The following is a 21,108-nucleotide window of genomic DNA, read 5'->3' as shown; positions in this document are numbered from 1 at the left end:
AATAAATGCACACACATAAATGTTTAGATAAAAAAAAAACAAATTACCTTTTTTATGAGTATGTGTTATAAATAGGGCTGTGCAGTGATTCATCACATCCAAAATAATATTTATTATGTATATACAAATACACACACATATGTTCTTTTATATATAAATATAACAGTTTTCCTAAATAGATACATTAATGCATGTATTTATATATACGTAATAAATATACACAGTACACACACACTCTTTATTTAAAAACAAACTTTTGTTTTGGATGTGATTAATTGTGATTAATCATTCGACAGCCTTAGTTCTAAAATTATATATATATATTTTTACTTTTGTCATGTTTTGCAATATGAGGATAACAGATAGGAAGTTATGTGTTCATTATGTATTTCAAAATAAGAAATGGGCTACTTTTGGTCTTTGGACAAGTGAAAATGTTGGCAGTCATGTAGGAATTTGGCCTACTAACCTAAATGGGTAAGCAGGGAAAATCCTTATTGTTGTGTTAGTTAACAAAAATATTTAAATAAATCATTTTTTTATCTTTAAGGATGTCAGCAAAGACAAAAAAAAAACTCATTTTTGCCTAACTTCAGTGGACAATTTTATTCCCAAAATATAACTACCACGTGCACACGTTCTAAACGCTTTAGAATGTGCTTGTTGTTCTGAGGACGTTGTAGTGGTCATGGGTGTTCTGCATTCCTGTTGTTTCCAGGGTAACCCGTAGAATCCCCTCTCAACTCCCTCACCAGCAAGTGCAGCATGTCAGGATATTGAACTGATGCAATGCTAAGCAAAAAAAACTAGAACACTCCCATCAGCGGTGCTGGCCATGTCAAGTGCTTGCAGTGATGACACACTCTCTCAGTTTCACTCAGAGTTATTAGTGTTTCTGTCCCTGTTGTGACACTGTCCGATGTGGCCATAACTTACTGCTGTATTAGTGTGTGTGTGTGTGTGTGTGTGTGTGTGTGTGTGTGTGTGTGTGTGTGTGTGTGCCACAAATAAGATTGTGGAACTGGCTGTGCCCCAGAATGCTCTCTTGCGAAGACAGAAGATGGATGAGGGTGGATCTGGTATTTTATCTTCCTACTGTATTAGAAGAGATGTGTGTACGGGTGGAAAACAAATTAAAGGAATGTTCCAGGTTTAATAAAATTGAGGTGGTGTGGACAGCATCTGACGTTGTTTACTTCCACAGAAAGCAATTGTGATGCATCAGAGAGTTTGTAAAAGCGAACAAAGGGGGCTCCACAGTAATGAACTTACAATGGAAGCATACAAGCCAAAACATTCCTTTGGAATGCTAAAATATGTATTTTGTGAGTGTTTTCCAAAAAAAAAAAAAAGATTAAATTAGTTAAAAATACTTTTTTTGAAAAACAGATTTAATTTGCGTTCCCAAATGTGCAAGGAAATATTAATGCTTGCTTTTTATACTTTGTTACACCACGTGACCTTTAGTTAACATTTAGAAACCTGCCATTTAGAAATCTTTCTTGACAATGATGAAAGTTCTTTCTTTTTTTTTTTTAAGCAATGCAAAACCAACATGAATCTATCTCTAAGAACGTGGCAAGTGTGTTTTAAACTAGTTTTAAATGTTTTTTCCCTTTTCTTTATTGTGGACACTCTTATTTGTCACTGACCTATAACTGCTTTAACCCAATTCCTGAATGCTTTTTACAAACTGAGGGGAAAGTTTAAAATTACAGTTGACGCAAAATGTTCATTAATTTGCCAAAATTAGAGAGATCATACAAAATGCATGTTATTGTTTATTTAGTACTGACCTGAATAAGAAGTTTCAAATAAAAAATGTTTACATATAGTCCACAAGAGAAAATAATAGCTGAATTCATAAAAATGACTTGGTTCAAAAGTTGATTTTTAATACTGTGTTCTTACCTAAATGATCCACAGTTGTGTTTTTTGTTTAGTTATAGTTGTTCATTTTGGTTTTGTATACATCTTCACTCTGTTCAAAAGTTTTCACCCCCAGCTCTCAATGCATGTTTTTTCCTTCTGGAGCATCAGTGAGCATTTGAACCTTCTGTAATAGCTGCATATGAGTCTCTCAGTTGACGTCAGTGTGAAAAGATGGATCTCAAAATCATACAGCCATTGTTGGAAAGGGTTCAAATACACACAAAAAAAAATGTCGGAAAACCAAAGAATTTGAAATTTGAGAAATGATTTTCTCTTGTGGATTATAGGTAAACATATTTTATGTGAAATATCTTATTCAGGTCAGTACTAAATAAACAATGACATGTATTTTGAATGATCCCTCTTATTTTGGTGAAATAATTAACATTTTGCAGATTCAGAAAGGGGAATGTACAGTTAAACATTTATTTTACATAAACATATATTAAATGTCGCTTGGTTTACTTATGCTATTTAAGAAAGGTTTATTTTCTTTGTAACTGAAGAGTTTGAGTTCTTGTGTGAGTACAGATAAAGTACAGGAAGTTGTTCCTGACATCATGCCATCGCATTTTTGATGTCTCTGTGTAGGTGCTATAGCCATTGCGTCTGTATAATACTTTGCCTGTGTGTTTTTATGAAATTTGAGTGCAGTCGAACTGATCTACAGTGAAAACATGTCTTTGCCCTCTGGCCCTTGAGTTTCAATATACTTAGTCACATGACTAGCTGACAGAGCAAGTTTCTGCAGGACCCACATGTTGGACACACCCGAGTATTTATGTGTCTTCATGCAGATATGTGTGTTAGAAGTAACAACAGTGCGATAACGGATAGCTCGTGAATGGTTATGTTTACACAAGGAATTCAAGGCACAGTTATTTCTTGTGTTCCAGATTGCTTATAAGTCAGAGTGCCACATGCCTGTTTTTGCTTTTGAGACTGCAGTTAAATGATCTCTTTAATTTCTGTGAGCATGTTTCTCCATAGTCTGAAGAAACCTTGTGGGTTTCAGTGTCTGATCCTGATGAGCTTGATAAGAGATGAACTGACCTCATTAACAAATGTGATAGTTTATAGCACTGCATGTGGAAGGGCTTCATACTGTTTGGCATTTCTTTCTTTTCTCTACTTTAAACTAAGCAAGAACTGGTACATCTAGCTGTGTTTTGAAAGGAAATTTAATTGGAATTAAAAAAAAAACTTACTAGATCTGTCATGCCTATTTAAACTGAAGGGGGACAGTTTTTGAGTGGTGACATTTTTATTTTAAAAATAAATGTATTTTCTCCAAAACACAAAAATGATGAATAAAAAAAGGTAATTGTGACTTTATCTCGCAATTCTGACTTTTTTTTCTCATAATTGTGAGAAACTCGCAATTGCGAGTTATAATGTCAGAATCATGAGAGAGAAACTCACAATTATAACTTTTTCTCAGAATTGCAAGTGCGTGTGTGTGTGTGTGAAGTGAGAATTCAATTTTGAGAATGTATAAGTCTTTTTTTCCCTCAAAATCTTATAACTCGCAATTGTGTGTTTATCTTACAGTTCTGAGAAAAAGTCAGAATTGTGAGATATAAACTCACAATTGTGAGAAAAAAGTCAGAATTGCGTTTTTATCTTGCAATTCTGAATTTTTAACTCACAATTACAAGTTCATATCTCACAATTCTGAGGAAAAAAGTTAGAATTGCTAATTTTATGTCACATTTCTAAGAAAAAAGCCAGAATTGTGGCTATATCTCACAATTCAGACTTCATGACTCAATTTCACGACAATTGTGAGTTTATATCGTATTTCTGAGAAAAAAAGTCATTGCAAGTTTGCATCACGCAATTCTGAGGAAAAATGTCAGTTTGTGACTTTATATCTTACAATTCTGACAGCATAACTTTATATTGTTTTTCTGAGAAAAAAAGTCATAATTAGGAGTTTGTATTATACAATTCTGAGGAAAAAAGTTAGAATGGTGACTTTATATCATGCAATTCTGACCTTATAACTCGCAATTACAAGTTCATATCTCACAATTCTAAAGAAAAAAGTGAGAATTGCAAATTTGTATCACACAATTGTGACTTTATCTCGCAATTCTAACTTCATAACTCACAAATGTGAGTTTATATCTCAAAATTCTGCAGCTTGTAAGTGCGAGTTTATATTGCATTTCGGAGAAAAAAAGTCAGAATTGTGAGTTTGTCTCAATTCTGAGAAAAAAAATTATTGTGGGATAAAAAGTTGGGTAACACTTTATTTTAAGGATCAGGAATTAGACAGTAATTAATGACTATACAATGAATAATGTGAATGTGTAGCTTATAAGTATAAAATAAATATGAATAGGCATTTTATCACAGACATTTCAATTAACAGAAAAACACTTTTACACAAAAGCACAGTCTTTCTAGCAGTTGTTCCATACTAACAAATGATTTAAAAACATTTACATGTCAACAGTACCTATTCAGTGCTCAAGACTCTTGACCCACCCAGTGAGGTAATATAAAGGAAGTAAGATATTGTGATACTGTGATTTCTAAACACCAGAAGATGCTATTGTTCTACTCTGCATATAAATACCAATATTTATGTCATAAAGAAAGTCTGCCAAACATTATGTAGTTTCTGGCTCCTTGGGGTCTGTGAATCAGCTTCAGACTTAGACTATAGACTATTTTAAACACCTTTAATTCACCATTTATGTACAAGCCAGAAATGTCAGCGATTGTATGCACTCAAATGTACAAGAAAACTTTACAGGAGAAACTCTCAATGAAACACTTTAATTAATTGAAATGATTTCATCAGTATTAATCTTAATTATTCATTCAATGAATTAAGCAGCCTTGACACTAGAGAGAAAAACATCCAGATGATTACAACGATAAAGTACAACATTTATTTTTACTGTAAACGTAAGACATCTAGTCCATCAGTAATGTTTCTTCCTGTTACACTAGAGTGAACTTCTAGAAAGCTTTGTTTGTTTGTTTTTTTCTTTTGTGACTTCCTCATTGCAACATAACTGTTTCCTGCAGTGCATTCCAGAGTTGGAGAAGAAATACCCGGAGAAACCATGACATGCAGTTATCCACACATTTCAACCAATTATTTTTATTTTATTTCTTGTGAATTTAACACTTTCCTAGTAGTTAATACAAGCAGATATAAAATCTGTTTTATGCTTGGTGCCCTTTGCTTGGAAAAAGGATTTGGCTGTTTATATGTGTGTGGTTTTGCTATTGGTTTTATTAAATTACCTCTAAAGCAGGGCTCTTTTGACTGGATTAGAGCTTAGCCAACACACACACACACACACACACACACACACACACATGTTGGGTTTACATGTTTTATGGGGACATTCCATAGGCGTAATGGTTTTTATACTGTACAAACCATACTTTCTATCGCCCTACACCTACCCTACACCTAAACCTAGCCCTCACAGGAGATTGTGCACACTTTTACTTCATCAAAAAACTCATTGTGTATGATTTATAAGCCTGTTTCCTCATGGGGACCTAAGAAATGTCCCCACAAGGTCAAAATCTACTGGTATTCCTATCCTTGTGGGGACATTTGGTCCCCACAACGTGATGAATACCAGGTACACACACACACATTAACACAGCTGCACAACTGCCTGTCTCCCGCCTGGTGTGTCTCTCATTCCCAATGAAGTTAAAGAGAGAACAAATCTACTCTAGGGAGTGAGTGAACACATCTTTTCAGGCATTTTGATTGTGGGAATTGTGTTATGGACTTTGTGCCTAGCTACTATATAAATACAGTTCTTGTTTACCTAAGTATGTAATATCTCATTGCGCTTGTGAAAAAGTGCAGCCACAACTTACAAATGAGTAATGTGAAATTATAATAATGACATGTGACAATAAATATAATATAAATCACTGACTTCCTTCACAGCAGTGCCATAGAAGAACAATTTTTGGTTCCACAAAGAACCATTCAGTCAAAGGTTCTTTAAAGAACCATCTCTTTCTTACCTTTTTATAATGTGAAGAACCTTCTTTCGCCACAAAGAACCTTTTATGAAACAGAAGGGTTCTTCAGATGTTAACGGTTCTTTATGGAACCATTCAGACAAAAAGGGGTCTTCTATGGCATTGTGAAGCACCTTTATTTTTGAGTGTACTATACAGTAGGCGAAATAAGTATGTGAAAAGAGCAGTATGTCAAAATTCACAGTACTCATAAAATACTACTGCTTAAGACCTACTAACTCTAGAGAGATACTGAAGTGTGCATTTAGTAGTCACTTTACTATCCCATGAGGCCATAAAGAAGTTGTTGGAAATGGCAGTGAAGCAACGCAACTGACACTGTAGGTCATGTGACAATGACAAAGACATTCATATTATTAAAAAAAACTGTCAAACCAAAATTTATTTAGACACCACAAATTTCTCCCATTATCACAGTTTATTCGCTATAGTTTAGAAAATGGTTAAACTGTGTCAGAACAAATTAATCTTGATGATCACAAATAAATTGCAGTCAAACCCAAATTTATTCAGACACCTTCCAAGTTTATTCACTATAGTTTAGAAAATGTGAAGAAAATATGACAAGAACTCAAGAGTTAAACTACAGTATGTCAGAACAAATCTGTCTTGATTATCACAAATTAATTACAATTAAACCAAAATTTTAGACGCCTTCAAATGTTCTTACTTTATTAAAATTTATTCACTATAGTTTAGAAAATGGTAATAAAATATGAGAAGAACTCAAGAGTTAAACTGTCAGAACAAATTCGTCTTGATAATCACAAATTAATTACTGTCAAACCAAAATGTATTCAGACACCTTAAAAATTTCTCACATTATCAAAATTTATTCACTATAGTTTAGAAAATGGTAATAAAATATTAGAAGAACTCAAGAGTTAAACTGTCAGAACAAATTAAATCTTGATAATCACAAATGAATTAAAGTCAAACCAAAATTTTAGACACCTTCAAATTTTCTTACATTATTAAAGTTTATTCACTATAGTTTAGAAAATTTGAAGAAAATATGACAAGAGTTAAACTGAACTGTCAGAACAAATTCATCTTGATAATCACAATTGAATTACAGTCTAACAAAAATGTATTCAGACACCTTCAAATTTTCTTACATTATCAAACTTTGTACACTGTAGTAAAAAAAATAGTAATAAAATATGACAAGAACTCAAGAGTGAAACTGTGTCATAACAAATTTATCATGATAATCACAAATGAATTACTGTCAAACCAAAATGTATTCAGACAGCTTTAAAATTTCTCACATGATCAGTTTATTCGCTATAGTTTAGAAAATTTGAAGAAAATATGACAAGAACTCAGAGTTTGTCTTGATAAGCACAAATGAATTACTGTCAAATCTAAATTTATTCAGACACCTTCAAATTTTCTTACATTTTCAAACTTTATTCACTGTAGTTCAGAAAATGGTAATAAAATATGGCAAGAACTCAAGAGGTAGTAAACTGGGTCAAAACAAATTTGTCTTGATAATAACAAATTAATTTCAGTTTATTTGTATAGCGCTTTTGACGATGCAAATCGTTGCAAAGCAGCGTACAGAAAAGGTTTCTACAATAAACAGTATATAGTAGCTTACTAGTGGTCACTACTGTATGTCAAGTTGATTGTACGTATGGCAAAGATGTGTGGTAAAATCAGTAAATGATGTAATCAAACAGATGATGAACACTATTAACAGTAACGATTATATGTTGCAAAACTTGCAATCAATGTCTTTTCGGGTATTCTGAATCCAGACTGAAGCTTGTGTAATTCCTAGTTACCACGGGATGTAAATCCCAGGAACAGAAACAGAGAAAGCTGCTGTTCCAACCAAGCAATAATTATGTGTTCAGACCAAGCTAAAGAATGTTAATGTGCATTTGAACAGATGTAACTGAAGTACGAGGTTATGAGATGCATTATGTGAATGCTCGGCTAAAGAGATGTGTCTTTAATCTAGATTTAAACATAGAGAGTGTGTCTGAACCCCAAATGCAATCAGGAAGGCTAGTCCACAAATGAATTACAGTCAAACTAAAATGTATTCAGACACCTTCCAATTTTCTTACATTATTGAAAATTTGAAGAAAATGACAAGAACTCAAGAGTTAAACTGTGTCAGAACAAAATTTATTCCGACACCTTCAAAATTTCAAAATGATCAAAGTTTATTCAATATAGTTTAGAAAATGGTAATAAAATATGACAATCTTGATCATTTCAGATAACTTTGATAGAGAGGTATGTAACAAAACATAGTCAGGTCAAAGTGTCAAATCAAATTTTTGGTCCCAAATTTGTATCAGTTTTACTGGTAGTCCACTGTATGAAGATTTTTTGGCTATAATATGTCAGAATTTACTTTATTTTTGCAATCTTCACTTAGTAAAAAAATATAAAATTATATCTGGTGTCTGAATAATTTTTGCTTGACTGTACATTTTTAACAGTATCAAAGTAAATCATTCAAAAGAAGTACCTTCTATAGAGAGTATTTGATTTTGAATGGATTTGTATTTGTTTTATTATTTATACTAAAGTTTTTATTACAATTAATAAACTGTATTGTAATAACGCTGTTATAAAAAATTGTTTTGTTCAGTATGTAGGATGATGCGAAAAGAGATTTGTGTAGGAAACCCTGAAGAGTATGCATAGTCACAGCCTGTGTATGCAGTTTAACCAGTTCAGTCTTATCGTTTATCTTAGGGGATTGCCAATAGAAAAACCTGTTTCCCTTCTAGTCCTTGCCTTTGAACGTTTGATTTCAGATTACATTTGAGTTTACAAAACACTGGCTTTCCTATGAGGGCTGAAAACTGACACTCTGACTCTTTGTGTAATGTGTGTGTGTGTGTGTGTGTGTGTGTGTGTGTGTGTGTGTGTGTGTGTGTGTGTGTGTGTAATAACTAAAGTGTGTATGCAGCTGCATTGGGTTGTACTTTAAACAATGCGTTCAAAACTGCCATCTCAGCTCTTTTATTTATATTACTCTGCTGTCTTCTTTCATTTCCTTATTCTCTCCATCTGAAACTTATTTTTTTTCTGTTAAATGCAAATGATGAGGTGTGCCTTTTAAAAACAAGTCAACTTGTTTGATCATCTGACAAAGAAGTTTCCACTGGAAGTTTTGATTTCAATTTCATAGTTTCATTGTTCACTATTGTTTTTGTAGATCTCAGCATTATGTAAAGCATGTGAACAAGCATTTCACTCACACACACAAGAGGTTTTATAAGTCTTCTGTGTACAGAATTGTTCTGTACTTAAAAGCTGAGAGCTCTTCACATGATAGGCCTGCTGTGAGGTCACTTCCACTGGCCACATGCTAACTCTAATCTTTTTATCTTAACCACTCTCTCTCTCTCTCTCTCTCTCAAGCAATAATCCAGGGTTGGATTATACAATCTCAGTACACACATTCAATTTGTAGGGGTGTAAACCTCTATCAGGCTTTAGTTGTACAGAGAAAACATGATGTACTTTTAATGTATGTAAACTAACAGGTTTGGTTTGGGAGAGCAAAGAGATTCTGTTAGTTTCAGTTATGTTTATGTGCATTAGTAATTATTGTTATGTGTAATTATTTTCATTATGTGTTATTATTAAGTTAAAAATAATAACTGGGAGGAGGATATATGACGTGTTAGACAGGCTTAATTTGAAATAAAAAGTCATTGGAAACCTCGAGTATTAAGACTTGTATGGCTTAATATAATGTAAATGTTGTCTCTTACTAAAATATGTAGCAGAAAACCTACACTCTTAAAAAGGATGTGTTAAAAACAACACAGCCTGTGTTGTTTCTTAACACACCTTTGTGTCTAGTTAAGGACAACACATTTTGTGTTAGTTTTAACTCAACCCGTGTGTTATTACAGCTAACACAGAAAATGTGTTGTTTTTTTCTACACACTATTGTGTTATAAATACACAATTTGTGTCAAGTATGTGTTATTTTTTAGCTAATTTTGTATGCAATAAAGACACTGCAAACTAATGTATAGTTTAAACACAATTTATTAAACCTGCTACTAACAATTACATAAAAAATCAAAAAGGTTAAAAAGAGAGGTAAACAAGCACAATACAGTCATTTCAACATTTTAATAGTTCCTTGAGTTAAAAGTTATTAATGGTTTATAAAGTTTGTACATAAAAAATAAAATAAAATTGGTATTTGACAACCTCTTAAGTATTAATCGTTTTATTTACATATGGTTATCAGCATACAAGTGATGGTGAGGGTCCTGAGATGAAGTCTCTCGTTTGTCTCCTGTCTTGTTAGTAACTGCCACAAGCGCATCAGGAGTGTCTTCCATTCATAGCTGCAGGAGTAAAATAAAGATACTTTTGTTATTTATAGGCTACACATAGCGAATATTGTAAAATAGCGATAGCTAAAAAGGCAAGAAAAGCTTAAGCATCAGAGATTATGTTAGCGTTAGGGCAATTTGCACAATACATGGCACCACGAATGTTCATTTTCAAAGATAAAGACGCGACGGACGAATGCATTTCTTATGTGAAGCACTACAACGTGTCAATGATTAATTAAAAGCGATTCTGTTCACAATTAATCTAACAAAAGAAACTATAAAGCTTGTTAAAATAAGCCCCCACCGTCGAGATGTGCAGCAGGCGCGGCCGCAGTTCGTATCGGCATTCGTGAGGTAGTTTTCCGGCTATCATATATATGTGCCAATTCCCCTTCGACCGTCTACAAACTATCACAAAAGACATTTTAAAAACGTATAATGGCAAATACAAACATTTCTTACCTTCACACATCGAAGTTATGTCCTGACGATGAAAACTTGAAGCACGAGGAAATTTGCTTGTCCCAGTAGAATAACGGCTCATGAAGTGAAGCAAGCAGCAATGTGATTGGCTGATATTTAACACATATTGTGTTGGACACGCTGTGTTGGATATTTTCTTTTTTTCTTTTTCGTTTTTAACACACATTTAACACAAAGCAACACAAAATGTGCTAAAATAGACATTAACATAAAAATTAACACATCCTTTTTGAGAGTGTATGAAAGACTTGCATTGTTTAAATAACGCACATCGTTTTGGACTATGGGGAGTAGGGCTGTTCCGAATACCATTTTTTGAGCTTCGAAGCTTCGGTAGTAATCAACATCGAATATTCGAAGCTTCGGTGGGAGGGGCTGAACATATTCTTCTCTCTAATAAAGGCAGGAATAAACCTTTCTGTTTGCATTTTTATTATTTCGAGAACAGTACATCCAAACGATTTTTGCTGTGGACCCAAGGGAGTGCAGTGTTGCATGTTGGTGTAAGTTCAGAATTAATAAATTGTAATAGAACATTGCTAGTTGGATGCGGCGCGCCTCACGCAGGCAGAGCTTATGCTTCATGAACGGACACCGCGCTAGTGATACAAAACACACAGGTCTGTTAAGTGCAATACTTTTAATAAGGTAGCCTAACATTTTTTAACAAACAAATCACTCCCAAATCAGAAATTAGCACAGTGATTACTGGCACCGTAAAGGGTAGGCTGTTTAAAAAAGAAGAACGAAAAAAATGGCGCGGTGTTTATATAAATAAATTATTCATATCTAAATTATTTATTAATAAATATATATACATTATATATAACGTTTGTGTATATAAGCCTATATAAAATACATAGCCTGAGTATATTATTTTGAAACCCAAAATAAATGAGGCCCAAACATTTTTAACAAACGTGCGTGTTTATTTGAGCACTTCCCTCAGTGAACAATCAGCCTACAAAACGCTAAAATAAATCAAATTAATAATACATTTAAATATGAATCTAGCCTAAATAAGAGTGTTAAATCGGCTATTAAACAAACATTCGTTGCAAACATTACTAAAACCTCACCCGGACCTTCTCCGACAGCTCATCAGAATTACTGGCCCGAGTCTGACTGAAACCGGTCTGTTTTCTCTTTCTCCATTACACAGCTGTTGTTTTTAATAGCAAAGTGATTACATTTATTTTCGTTTACTTAGGTTATAAAGTTAATTTAGAAATATATTTGGAACACTTTTTATTTGTTAAATTTAAGTTTTAGTTTTTTAAAGTAACGACCAAGTCATCACGATTTCAATTAAAACCCATAGATATAAGCACGCTTTGCAGAACATGAAGCGCCAGCCAGCGCAATGTGAAACTTAATTTTTGCTCATAAGGGTAAGACTAATATATCATCCGAATCTATAAAAAATAATTTAAATAATTTAAATCGAAAACAAAACTCTTCCTTTAGCTATAGGCCTAATGCAAATGCATTTAGGTATTAAAGGCGAGTCCAATGAGCAAATGGCATCAGGGTCGTCCACTTCATCTTTTTGTCAAATACTAGTTCATTAATAAATAATTCAAATATCTTCTTACTTTTTCCCGACACATTCATGGTGATTATTTTGCTGGAGCTTTGCGGCCAGCTTACTGCGTGCATTTAAATGCAGAGGCACGGTTGTCATTACGACAGTCACAGCCCTAGTTTTGCTTCAACCATTCAAGTGGGTCCGACTGTACTTTATATTGTCTCTTAAATATTACTAAATTTCTCTCTCTCTTTTTTTTTGTTGTTGTTGTTTCTGTGTTAGTGGCGCAGCAGTCTGATCTTCTTCATTCATTTAAGCGCGAATGAGAACCGTTTCGCGGGGGATGCTAGGTGTATGAAAAAAAAAAACCGAATATTCAAATCTCAAAATTTAAAATCGAATGCCAACCCACCGAACGAATATTCAAATATTCGAATATTCTGGTCCAGCCCTAATGGGGAGCATTATTTCTGTTTTTACCACAATACGATATGTTGCCATATTGTGCGGCTTTTGGTTGTAATTTTCAGTCTAAGGGCAACAAGAAAATTGTAGAATCGCTTCAGTGCTTTTCCTAGCTATAAGAAGTGGAGCAAAGAATGGGAACATGCCTGTGAACAAATAAAACTTTCTAAAGACCTGCGTATTTGTTCTTTCCACTTTAGTCCTGATGCCTTTGAGGCTTTTAGTAGACCACAGCTACTAAAAGAGCTTATAAATGGCAGAAACAAGAAACGCTAGATGCCATCCTGGCAGTATGTTAACATGCTGACGCTTGTCATGATGCTGCAGCCACTAAATGTGGGATTCATGGGTTTCTCAGTGAGAATTTCACTCGATATCGGGGGCGTTTAGACTCATTGGTTTAAGCATACACTTATATCCATTGCCACCTCTTTCAGTACCTTATAATCAGTATTTTATTTCCAGAGTTGCGTATTCTGACTTGTGTTACGGGAAAAATAACAATGGGTAGCACCAATAGTTCACTGAGCACAACCATTTTTAACATCATAATGGCGTCGTAGTCCACATTTTTTTAAATAACCTAAATCTTTCATGGGTTTTCCACTACATATTTTAGTAAGAGACATCATTTATGTTATATTAAGCCATATGTGTCATAATACCCTGGCTTTCCTTTAAGGTCAGTTTAAGTGTTTAGGATTATTTATCCAAGAAAAATCTGAGAATTCCAGATTGCAGATATCACTAATGACGTAAGTCAGATGCCAGGTAGGTCACAGAAAGGAGAAAGTAAGGAATGGTAAATGAGCAGAAGGCCTGTTTTACACGTTTGATCTGACTGACCTAGTTCTCCAGAGTAACATTTCTGCCCTGAAGACACTGATACAGTCTGGTCAAAGTTAGAAGAGGTTCAGAGTTTCTTCAGTGACACATAGGCAAACATGATTAGAGCTCTTTTACAAGCATTAATCATTAAAAGTATTTTTTTTTTTTTTTTGAGTATGCATTAAATAAAATAATGAATGTACAGTTGAAGTCAAAAATTTACATTCACCTTTCGGAATCATGCAAAATGTTAATTATTTCACCAAAATAAGAGTCAAAAATGCATAGTATTTTTATGTAGTACTCCCTTGAATGAGATATTTCACAAAAAAAGTTTACATAGTCCACAGGAGAAAATAATATTTGAATTAAAAAAATGACCCTGTTCAAAAGTTATCATACACTTGATTCTTAATACTGTTTTGTGACCTGAATGATCCACAGCTGTGAAGTTTCTTCTGTAGCTTCTGAAGGACAGTACTAAATGGAAAAAATATCATATTTAGGCAAAATAAAAAAAATATACACATACTAATTCTGTTCAAAAGTTTACACCCCTGCTTTTTAATGCATAATTTTTCCTTCTGGAGCATCTGTTAGCGTTTGAACCTTCTGTAATGGTTGCATGAGTCCTTCAGTTGTCCTCAGTGTGAAAAGATGGATCTCAAAATCATACAGTCATTGTTGGAAAGGGTTCAAATACAAAAATGCTGAAAAACCAAAGAATCAGTGGGACCCAAAGGACTTTTCTGAAGAACAGCAGGCAGTTGAACTGTTTAGGACAAACAAGGGACTCATGAACAACTATCACTAAAACCAAAAAATCAGGTATCATTCAGGTAACAACAGAGTATTAAGAATCAAGTGTATGTAAACTTCATCCATATGTAACATTTGACTTCAGCTGTATCTTATGCTATCATATAATTATATTCAAATTATGTTAAGTTTTCTTTATAAAAAACTTAACTTCATGAACATTTATTATTTTTATTTTTTTAGAATTACCAGTCTAACTTGCGCTTTCAAGTAATGTTAACTTGGTGACATCAATTAGGAACATAAAAAAAAATACATGTTTGAGGCATTAAAAACAACACATGCACAAAAGATTTTAAGATTTAGTGACAGTGAAACACTGGACAAGTTACACTTCTATGTTTCGAAACTCTCACTGTCTTTAAACTAAAGAAATAGTGAAACGAAACTAAGCAAACCGATGCATGACATTTGTTGAGTTTGCAGAAGTCCTTTGTCAACATCACAACAGATCAGCTTTTAGACTTGAATGTGAAAATGTCTGTTAGTGTCCTCATATGCTTGAATCACCGGATGTATTTTATAAAATCATTTCTATTCAGATTCATGCACTTTGCCAGTAATGCTTGGGTTGACATGGATTCACTCCCTGTGGTCTGCATTTGCTTGTCTTATCTTCCCTCTCCTCCACTGCAGTCGAGTCATAAAAGCCTTCGTCCCTGATCTCTGTTGGCCTGTTACCTCTTGATGGCTAGCTGCCATGGTAACAGACAAATTTAATTTCATTGCAAATATCTGACATTTAGACATCTGAATAAAGTTTTATATAAGCATACAGAGATAATTCACCCCTAAGAGTTGATAATAATAAGTATTCTGCTCTGAAAAGAGCTTTTCTAAAGCCATAGTGATGGCTCATAACTTTGAAAATTGCAGCCTCCATCTGTCTCTTGTTAGTGTGTTTGTACGTGTTGAGATGCTAAATGTAGCTCTTAGTAAAGCTTGAGAATGGCCTGACAAAAACTAACCTAATCTTCACAATCTTGTAGAAGAGAAGATGCATCCAGGGTAATTTAAAGGGATATTTCAACCAAAATTGAACTTGGTGTCATCATCCATTCATGTTATTTATGTAGTTTTTATCTAGTTAGCTATTAATTCATCTCCACTTTACCTCACAAATCTAATTTCTGCTTCAAATATTTCAAAGCACCATTTCCGATTTAAATAGAATTGCCAGGACTCACAGCTGAAGGGAAGCTTTGAATTAAAATGAATGAATCAAATAGCTTTAAAAGACATGCGACTTTTATGTACTATTTTTATAGCCTTTTTCAAGCTTGACAGTTTAAATTCGGCAACCATTAATAATAATAATAATAATAATACATTTTATTTGATGGCGCCTTTCAAGACACCCAAGGACACCTTACAGCAGAAACACAAGCAATAAAACACTAATACATAAAAAATTACGGAGAAAAAAAAGAAAGAAATAATAATAATAATAATAATAAATAAAATTACAATGAATAAGCAGATTTGAAGAGGTCAGTTTTAAGTTGTGATTTAAAAATGTTAATAGAATCCAACTGACGAATATGAATGGGTAGTGTGTTCCAAAGTTTGGGGGCAGTGTAACTGAACCATTTCAGCAAAATATTTATTTATACAGTAAATATCACATGTGGCATGGAAGGATAATTTGGATTTGACATGATTGAATAGGAGTCAGTCCATCTCAAGTGGCCAAAAAGTCATGAAGCTGGTGTCTTAAACATTTTGTAATTTTCCCATTTCAGCAAAGTTCCATTGTCGCACAGAAGCCACTTTCAAACCAAACCTATTTCTGTTGTTCCACATGGCATATTTGCACAATCAAATTTAATCTGATTCAAAATCTCCATGGTGAAATCTTACGCCCTCAAGCAAAACTCCTGATCGCTTGGATTCCGTTTGAAATGCACTTTTAGGTTCATTTATATCAGAAGGAATTGAGTCAAAGGTGCAATATATAAGACTGATGACAGCTAGTGGTTAAAATAGGTACTGCATATAATTCAAAATATTGTTTCTCCCACCCCTTTCCTCTCAGAAGTACGCCTCAAGATCATTTTGTTATGCGCTGCATGTTTTTAAAAACCATTCCTGAGTCTCATTTCTAAACTCAAAGACACGTTTTGTGTGAACAGCCCTTTACACTGTAAGCTGATGTGTTGATTTATCAGCATTTTATCTGAACTTTTCAGTTGATGCCAAGGATTTTAGGTCAGATAGAATCTGGGATCTCTGACCAAGTTAGTTTGCTTGCTTCTATGGCTTCAATATATTGTGTTTTCCACCAACTGACAACCTATAGTGTTAAAAAACTATTGGATAAACTGCCAGTGGGCGGAATCACACAGATTAAAACAAAAAGAGATATTTAAACAATGAAAACACACTTCAAAAGTAGAACAACTGGCTGTAATGTTAGTATTATTTCAGAGAAATAACTATGTGAACTCCGTTTTTAAAAAGCTTAACTTTTGCTACTGTTACACCTGTCATTTACTCTACCATTTTTGAGGGACTTTCGTAGGCCAGCCCCCTAATAGTCGACTAACTGTTAGTCGATGAGAAGAGGCTTGGTCGACCAAAATTGTATTAGTCATTTAGTCGCAGAAAAAAAATCCACAGGAAGTCGCTAATGGCTGGTCGATGTGTTAATATAGTAAATCGAACAGGACATCCAAATGCTTACCTATCATTCATCTGCCTCAAATATGGCTTTTCATCTGAAAGATGTATGTAGTAGCACTTTACATGGCAGCTCAACCTAAAGTTAACCTAGGAGTGTGGAAGTTGAACAGTAGTGCGCTTACCAGTAGTTGCTCTTAAAATACTCAAAATAGTCATTTTTGGTCATAAATCTGTAAAGATTTGTTTATTTGTGTGCTCTAATAACAACGAAACGTTGTGCTTTTGTAAAATAATTAAAACAAACATGCACTTTCTGTCATTTCGGTCTCTGTGAACTTGAGCGCGAAATTTCGAAACTCTGTTTATACTTGCTTTACAGACATGAAAAAATATCTATACAGACTGAAATGTCTGGTTTTCCCTGACACATTCATAATTATTATGTCTGCTGGTGCACCGTGGCAAGCTTGTTTGTGTGCATTAAGTGCTTATTAGGCTATAAAGGAAATTAAAGTCTCATTATTATTATTATTATTATTAGTATTTATGGTTTATTAATAAACGTGCAACTAATAGTCAACTAATGCTTAAAATGAACGACTACTGGTCTTTTGATAGTGCAGCAGACCCTTTTTAGTTTTAGAAACTCAATGTTTCCATTACAGTGTTAACGGACAAAAAACTGAAACTGTTGAAAACAATGGTTTGGCTGCTCACATTCGCTCTGCATATCTTTGACGACCATGTAAACAAAAACATCATGCTTATTATGAATGGTCATGTGACCGTTTTCAGTGTAGTGTAGATCGGAGATCGCTTCTAAAATGCAGTGAAAACACCAGTGTAGAATGGGATCTAGTGTAAATGCAAATGTGTTTTTATGCTTTAGTACAATCAAAAAATTACATACAGCATCTATACATTTTTTTGTCAGTGGGTACCAAAGTACAGTGTGCATGCAGAACATGGCAGTCCACATGATCACTTTAAAATTGAATGACCTGTAAATTATGAGTTTTCATTTTTGGATGAACTACCCTTTTAGTTTGCCTGAATGAATTTTATGTCCTTCAGAACCTTGGGGATGGCTTATTATTGTCAGCCCATTGCACAGGTTCATGAAATGACCTTATGAAGAGTTTCATTCATTTCCTCATTCTGAGAGGAATTCCTTCCACCCCATTTGGGCCACAGCTTATTTCAGTCTAAAAATGTTGACCTAAATCTTTATTTACTACCAAGCTACAATTGAACCATTATTTTCATACATAGTCCTTACATCACAGGGCTCAACATTAAAAGGTTTTTTTTTTTTTTGAAGGGGCGAGTGAAAAAGCATTTTACTTGCTCAACAAGTAGGCTGATTTAAATGTCAGTGACAAAAATTAATTATAGAACCACTGACAACTTTGGCGAGAATGTTTCTGATTTGATTAGATTCAGTGTAAATGATGATTGATAATGGATAATGTGTTCACTAACAAGCCAGTTGAGGCTTGTGCAGCCTGTCTGTGTGTGAAAGAGAATCTCAAGGAACAAAATCAAAACAAATGAGCCAACGAAAACAGTTTTTCAGTCTTATTGTAATCTTATAAGTAAACTTTTTATTACTTGCACAAGTGAATGACCGATTTACCTGTTCAAAGTACAAGCACGTAATAGGGTTTAATGTCAAGCCTTGCTCTAAATCCTGAATTACATTATGTAGCTTACAAATCCTTTTTCAGTTTTCAATTCTGGGCAGTGGCATCATGTGACTGAAAAAAAACCCTCCTTGGCTTATTTTCTGTTTCAATAAAGTGTGCCTTTTTTGTCTTATGTTTGCTAAGGCTGATTAACGGTTATCTGGATCTTGTCCAATGTTGTACCTTTGTTATATCTATTTTAGAAGTACTATTAATATGCATATACACATTTATATATTTATTTGAATCTTGAAGGATTAGAGCAAGAAGTAAAACTAAGAATAAAAGCAGAAACATATCAGTTATTAAGCAAGGACTGATTTATTTTATGCACCTGTATTATGGAACTTAAATTTTTATTGTATTATGGAACACTTATTTTTGAGTGATTAAACAAATTATTTTCTCAGTGATTCACAGAAATGTGCAGTTTAAAAGAACTACTTTACTTTGTGGAATTTAAATTCCAGATTTAATATGCATCTTTGTTGAGGTTTAATTTAGAGACAGAAAAAAAATCTGTCTTTTTTTTTTCTGTAGTTGCAATTTTTTGACTCCCTTTCATACAAATTAAAACAATGCAGGCACTTCAGGAAATTTAAAAGGATTTTTAACCCAAAAATTACCATTCTTTCATTAATTACTCGCCCTCATGCCATTCCATACCTGTAAGACCTTCATTCATCTTCGGAACACAATTTAAGATATTTTTGATTAAATCTGAGATCTTTCTGACTCTGCATAGACAGCAACACAACTGCCATGTTCAAGGCCCTGAAAGGTAGTAAGGACATTGATAAAATAGTCCCATGTGACATCAGTGGTTCAACGATATGATATTAAGCTACAAGAATACTTTTTGTGCGCAAAGAAAAAAAAAAGACTTTCAACAATTTGAGCCAGCCTTTTGACATGGAACGTCTGTCTCTCTTAGTTAATCGTCTGTATATTATGGTTTAAATAAGCAAGGCTGGGGCAAAAATTGCAAGTCATTCTCTCTATTGAAATCTTCAGACATATATATGAAGACTTTGTGGTATTCTGCTTGTAAACAAGGCGCACCACATCCAAGTTCTACATCAGAACACCAACAATGTAATATCAAATGTATTGTTAATATTTTGGCCAGTACTAAATACAAGCCCCTTTGTAAATACTTTAATGAATTCATCCTAAAGATATTAATTTTATTCTTTCTCTGTTTCTTTTCAGGCGGAGAAAGGTGGTGATGTGAACACCCTCAGCGTGCCAATGGCCATGCGTAGAGGTGGTTCAGAGACGTGTTTAGATCTGGATTCTGATCTGGTGGTACGGGACACCCCACGATCACGTACTGGTCTGGACACCATACAGCAAAAAGTGCTAAAAGTGAAAGAGCAGCTGAGAATTGAGCAAAATTTACAGGATGAGAACGTGGCTGAGTATCTCAAACTCATTAACAGCGCCGACAAGCAGCAGAGTGGCCGTATCAAACAAGTCTTTGAGAAAAAGAACCAGAAAACGGCACACAATATCGCTCAGCTTCAGAAGAAGCTAGAGCAGTATCAACGCAAGATGAAGGAGTGCGACATCTCAAATGGGACCAAACACACGCCACCACACTCCAAAGAAAATGAGCTGCCTAAAGACAACCTCAAGGAAAGTGTGGTCACAGGAAGTGGGCGCCACCCACATTTGGACAAAGTCAAAACTATCGGCCCGGGAGTTTCACTATCGCCACCGTTCTTCTTCAGCAAACCCAGAGAGATTGCAAACCTCATTCGCAACAAATTTGGTAGCGCTGATAACATTGCCCACTTGAAGAGTAGCATGGAGACGGGAAGCGGGTTGCAGGCGGAAGGGGGAGCCCGAAATCTGAGCGGCAGCGCCACGATAACTCCTAAACCCAAATACCCGAGTGATGACGAGTGCTCCACAGAGACGTCAGTGTCGGTTGAGAGTAACGGTCATGTGACTGGATCAGGTGTGACAGGGCAGCACAGCGGGTCTGGGAGAGAAGGAGGCCAAGGGGAAAACACCAGCCGGCTTGTGGAAGCTTGGGAGGAGATCAGAGAGTTGAGAGAGACTCAGCATATCCTGGCAGATGACATTGAGTCTCTGAAGAACCAGTTTAAATGTGAATTTGAGAATATTATGCAAACACTACAAGAGGAGCGGTACAGGTAAATAGTCTTTCATAATTACATTTTGTTGTTTCTAAAATTCACTGGTAGAACTTAAAATCAGTTTTAGTGTTCTACTTGTTTATTGAGACCAGGGATGGGCAACTTCTGTCCAGGAGGGCCACTGTCCTGCAGAGTTTAGCTCCAACTCTAATCAAACACACCTGTCTGCAGCTATATAGTGATTTTAAAGACATTGGCTGTAAATCGCCAATGTCTTC

General features: G+C 34.5%; 1 protein-coding gene across 1 annotated transcript in view; it reads left to right on the top strand.

The window, feature by feature from the left end:
* Positions 1 to 20,891, top strand: part of LOC141333727 (transmembrane and coiled-coil domain protein 3-like) — a 24,879-nt gene extending 3,988 nt beyond the window's left edge. Inside the window, exon 2 of the mRNA XM_073838842.1 lies at positions 19,938 to 20,891. Within this exon, the coding sequence (XP_073694943.1) occupies positions 19,938 to 20,891 (954 nt within the window). The remainder of the gene's footprint in view (positions 1 to 19,937) is intronic.
* The last annotated feature ends 217 nt before the right edge of the window (positions 20,892 to 21,108 follow it).

This window comes from Garra rufa, chromosome 4 (genome assembly GCF_049309525.1).
Source record: "Garra rufa chromosome 4, GarRuf1.0, whole genome shotgun sequence".
NCBI classification, from domain to species: Eukaryota; Metazoa; Chordata; class Actinopteri; order Cypriniformes; family Cyprinidae; genus Garra; species Garra rufa.
This window is presented reverse-complemented; position numbering and strand designations above follow the sequence as displayed.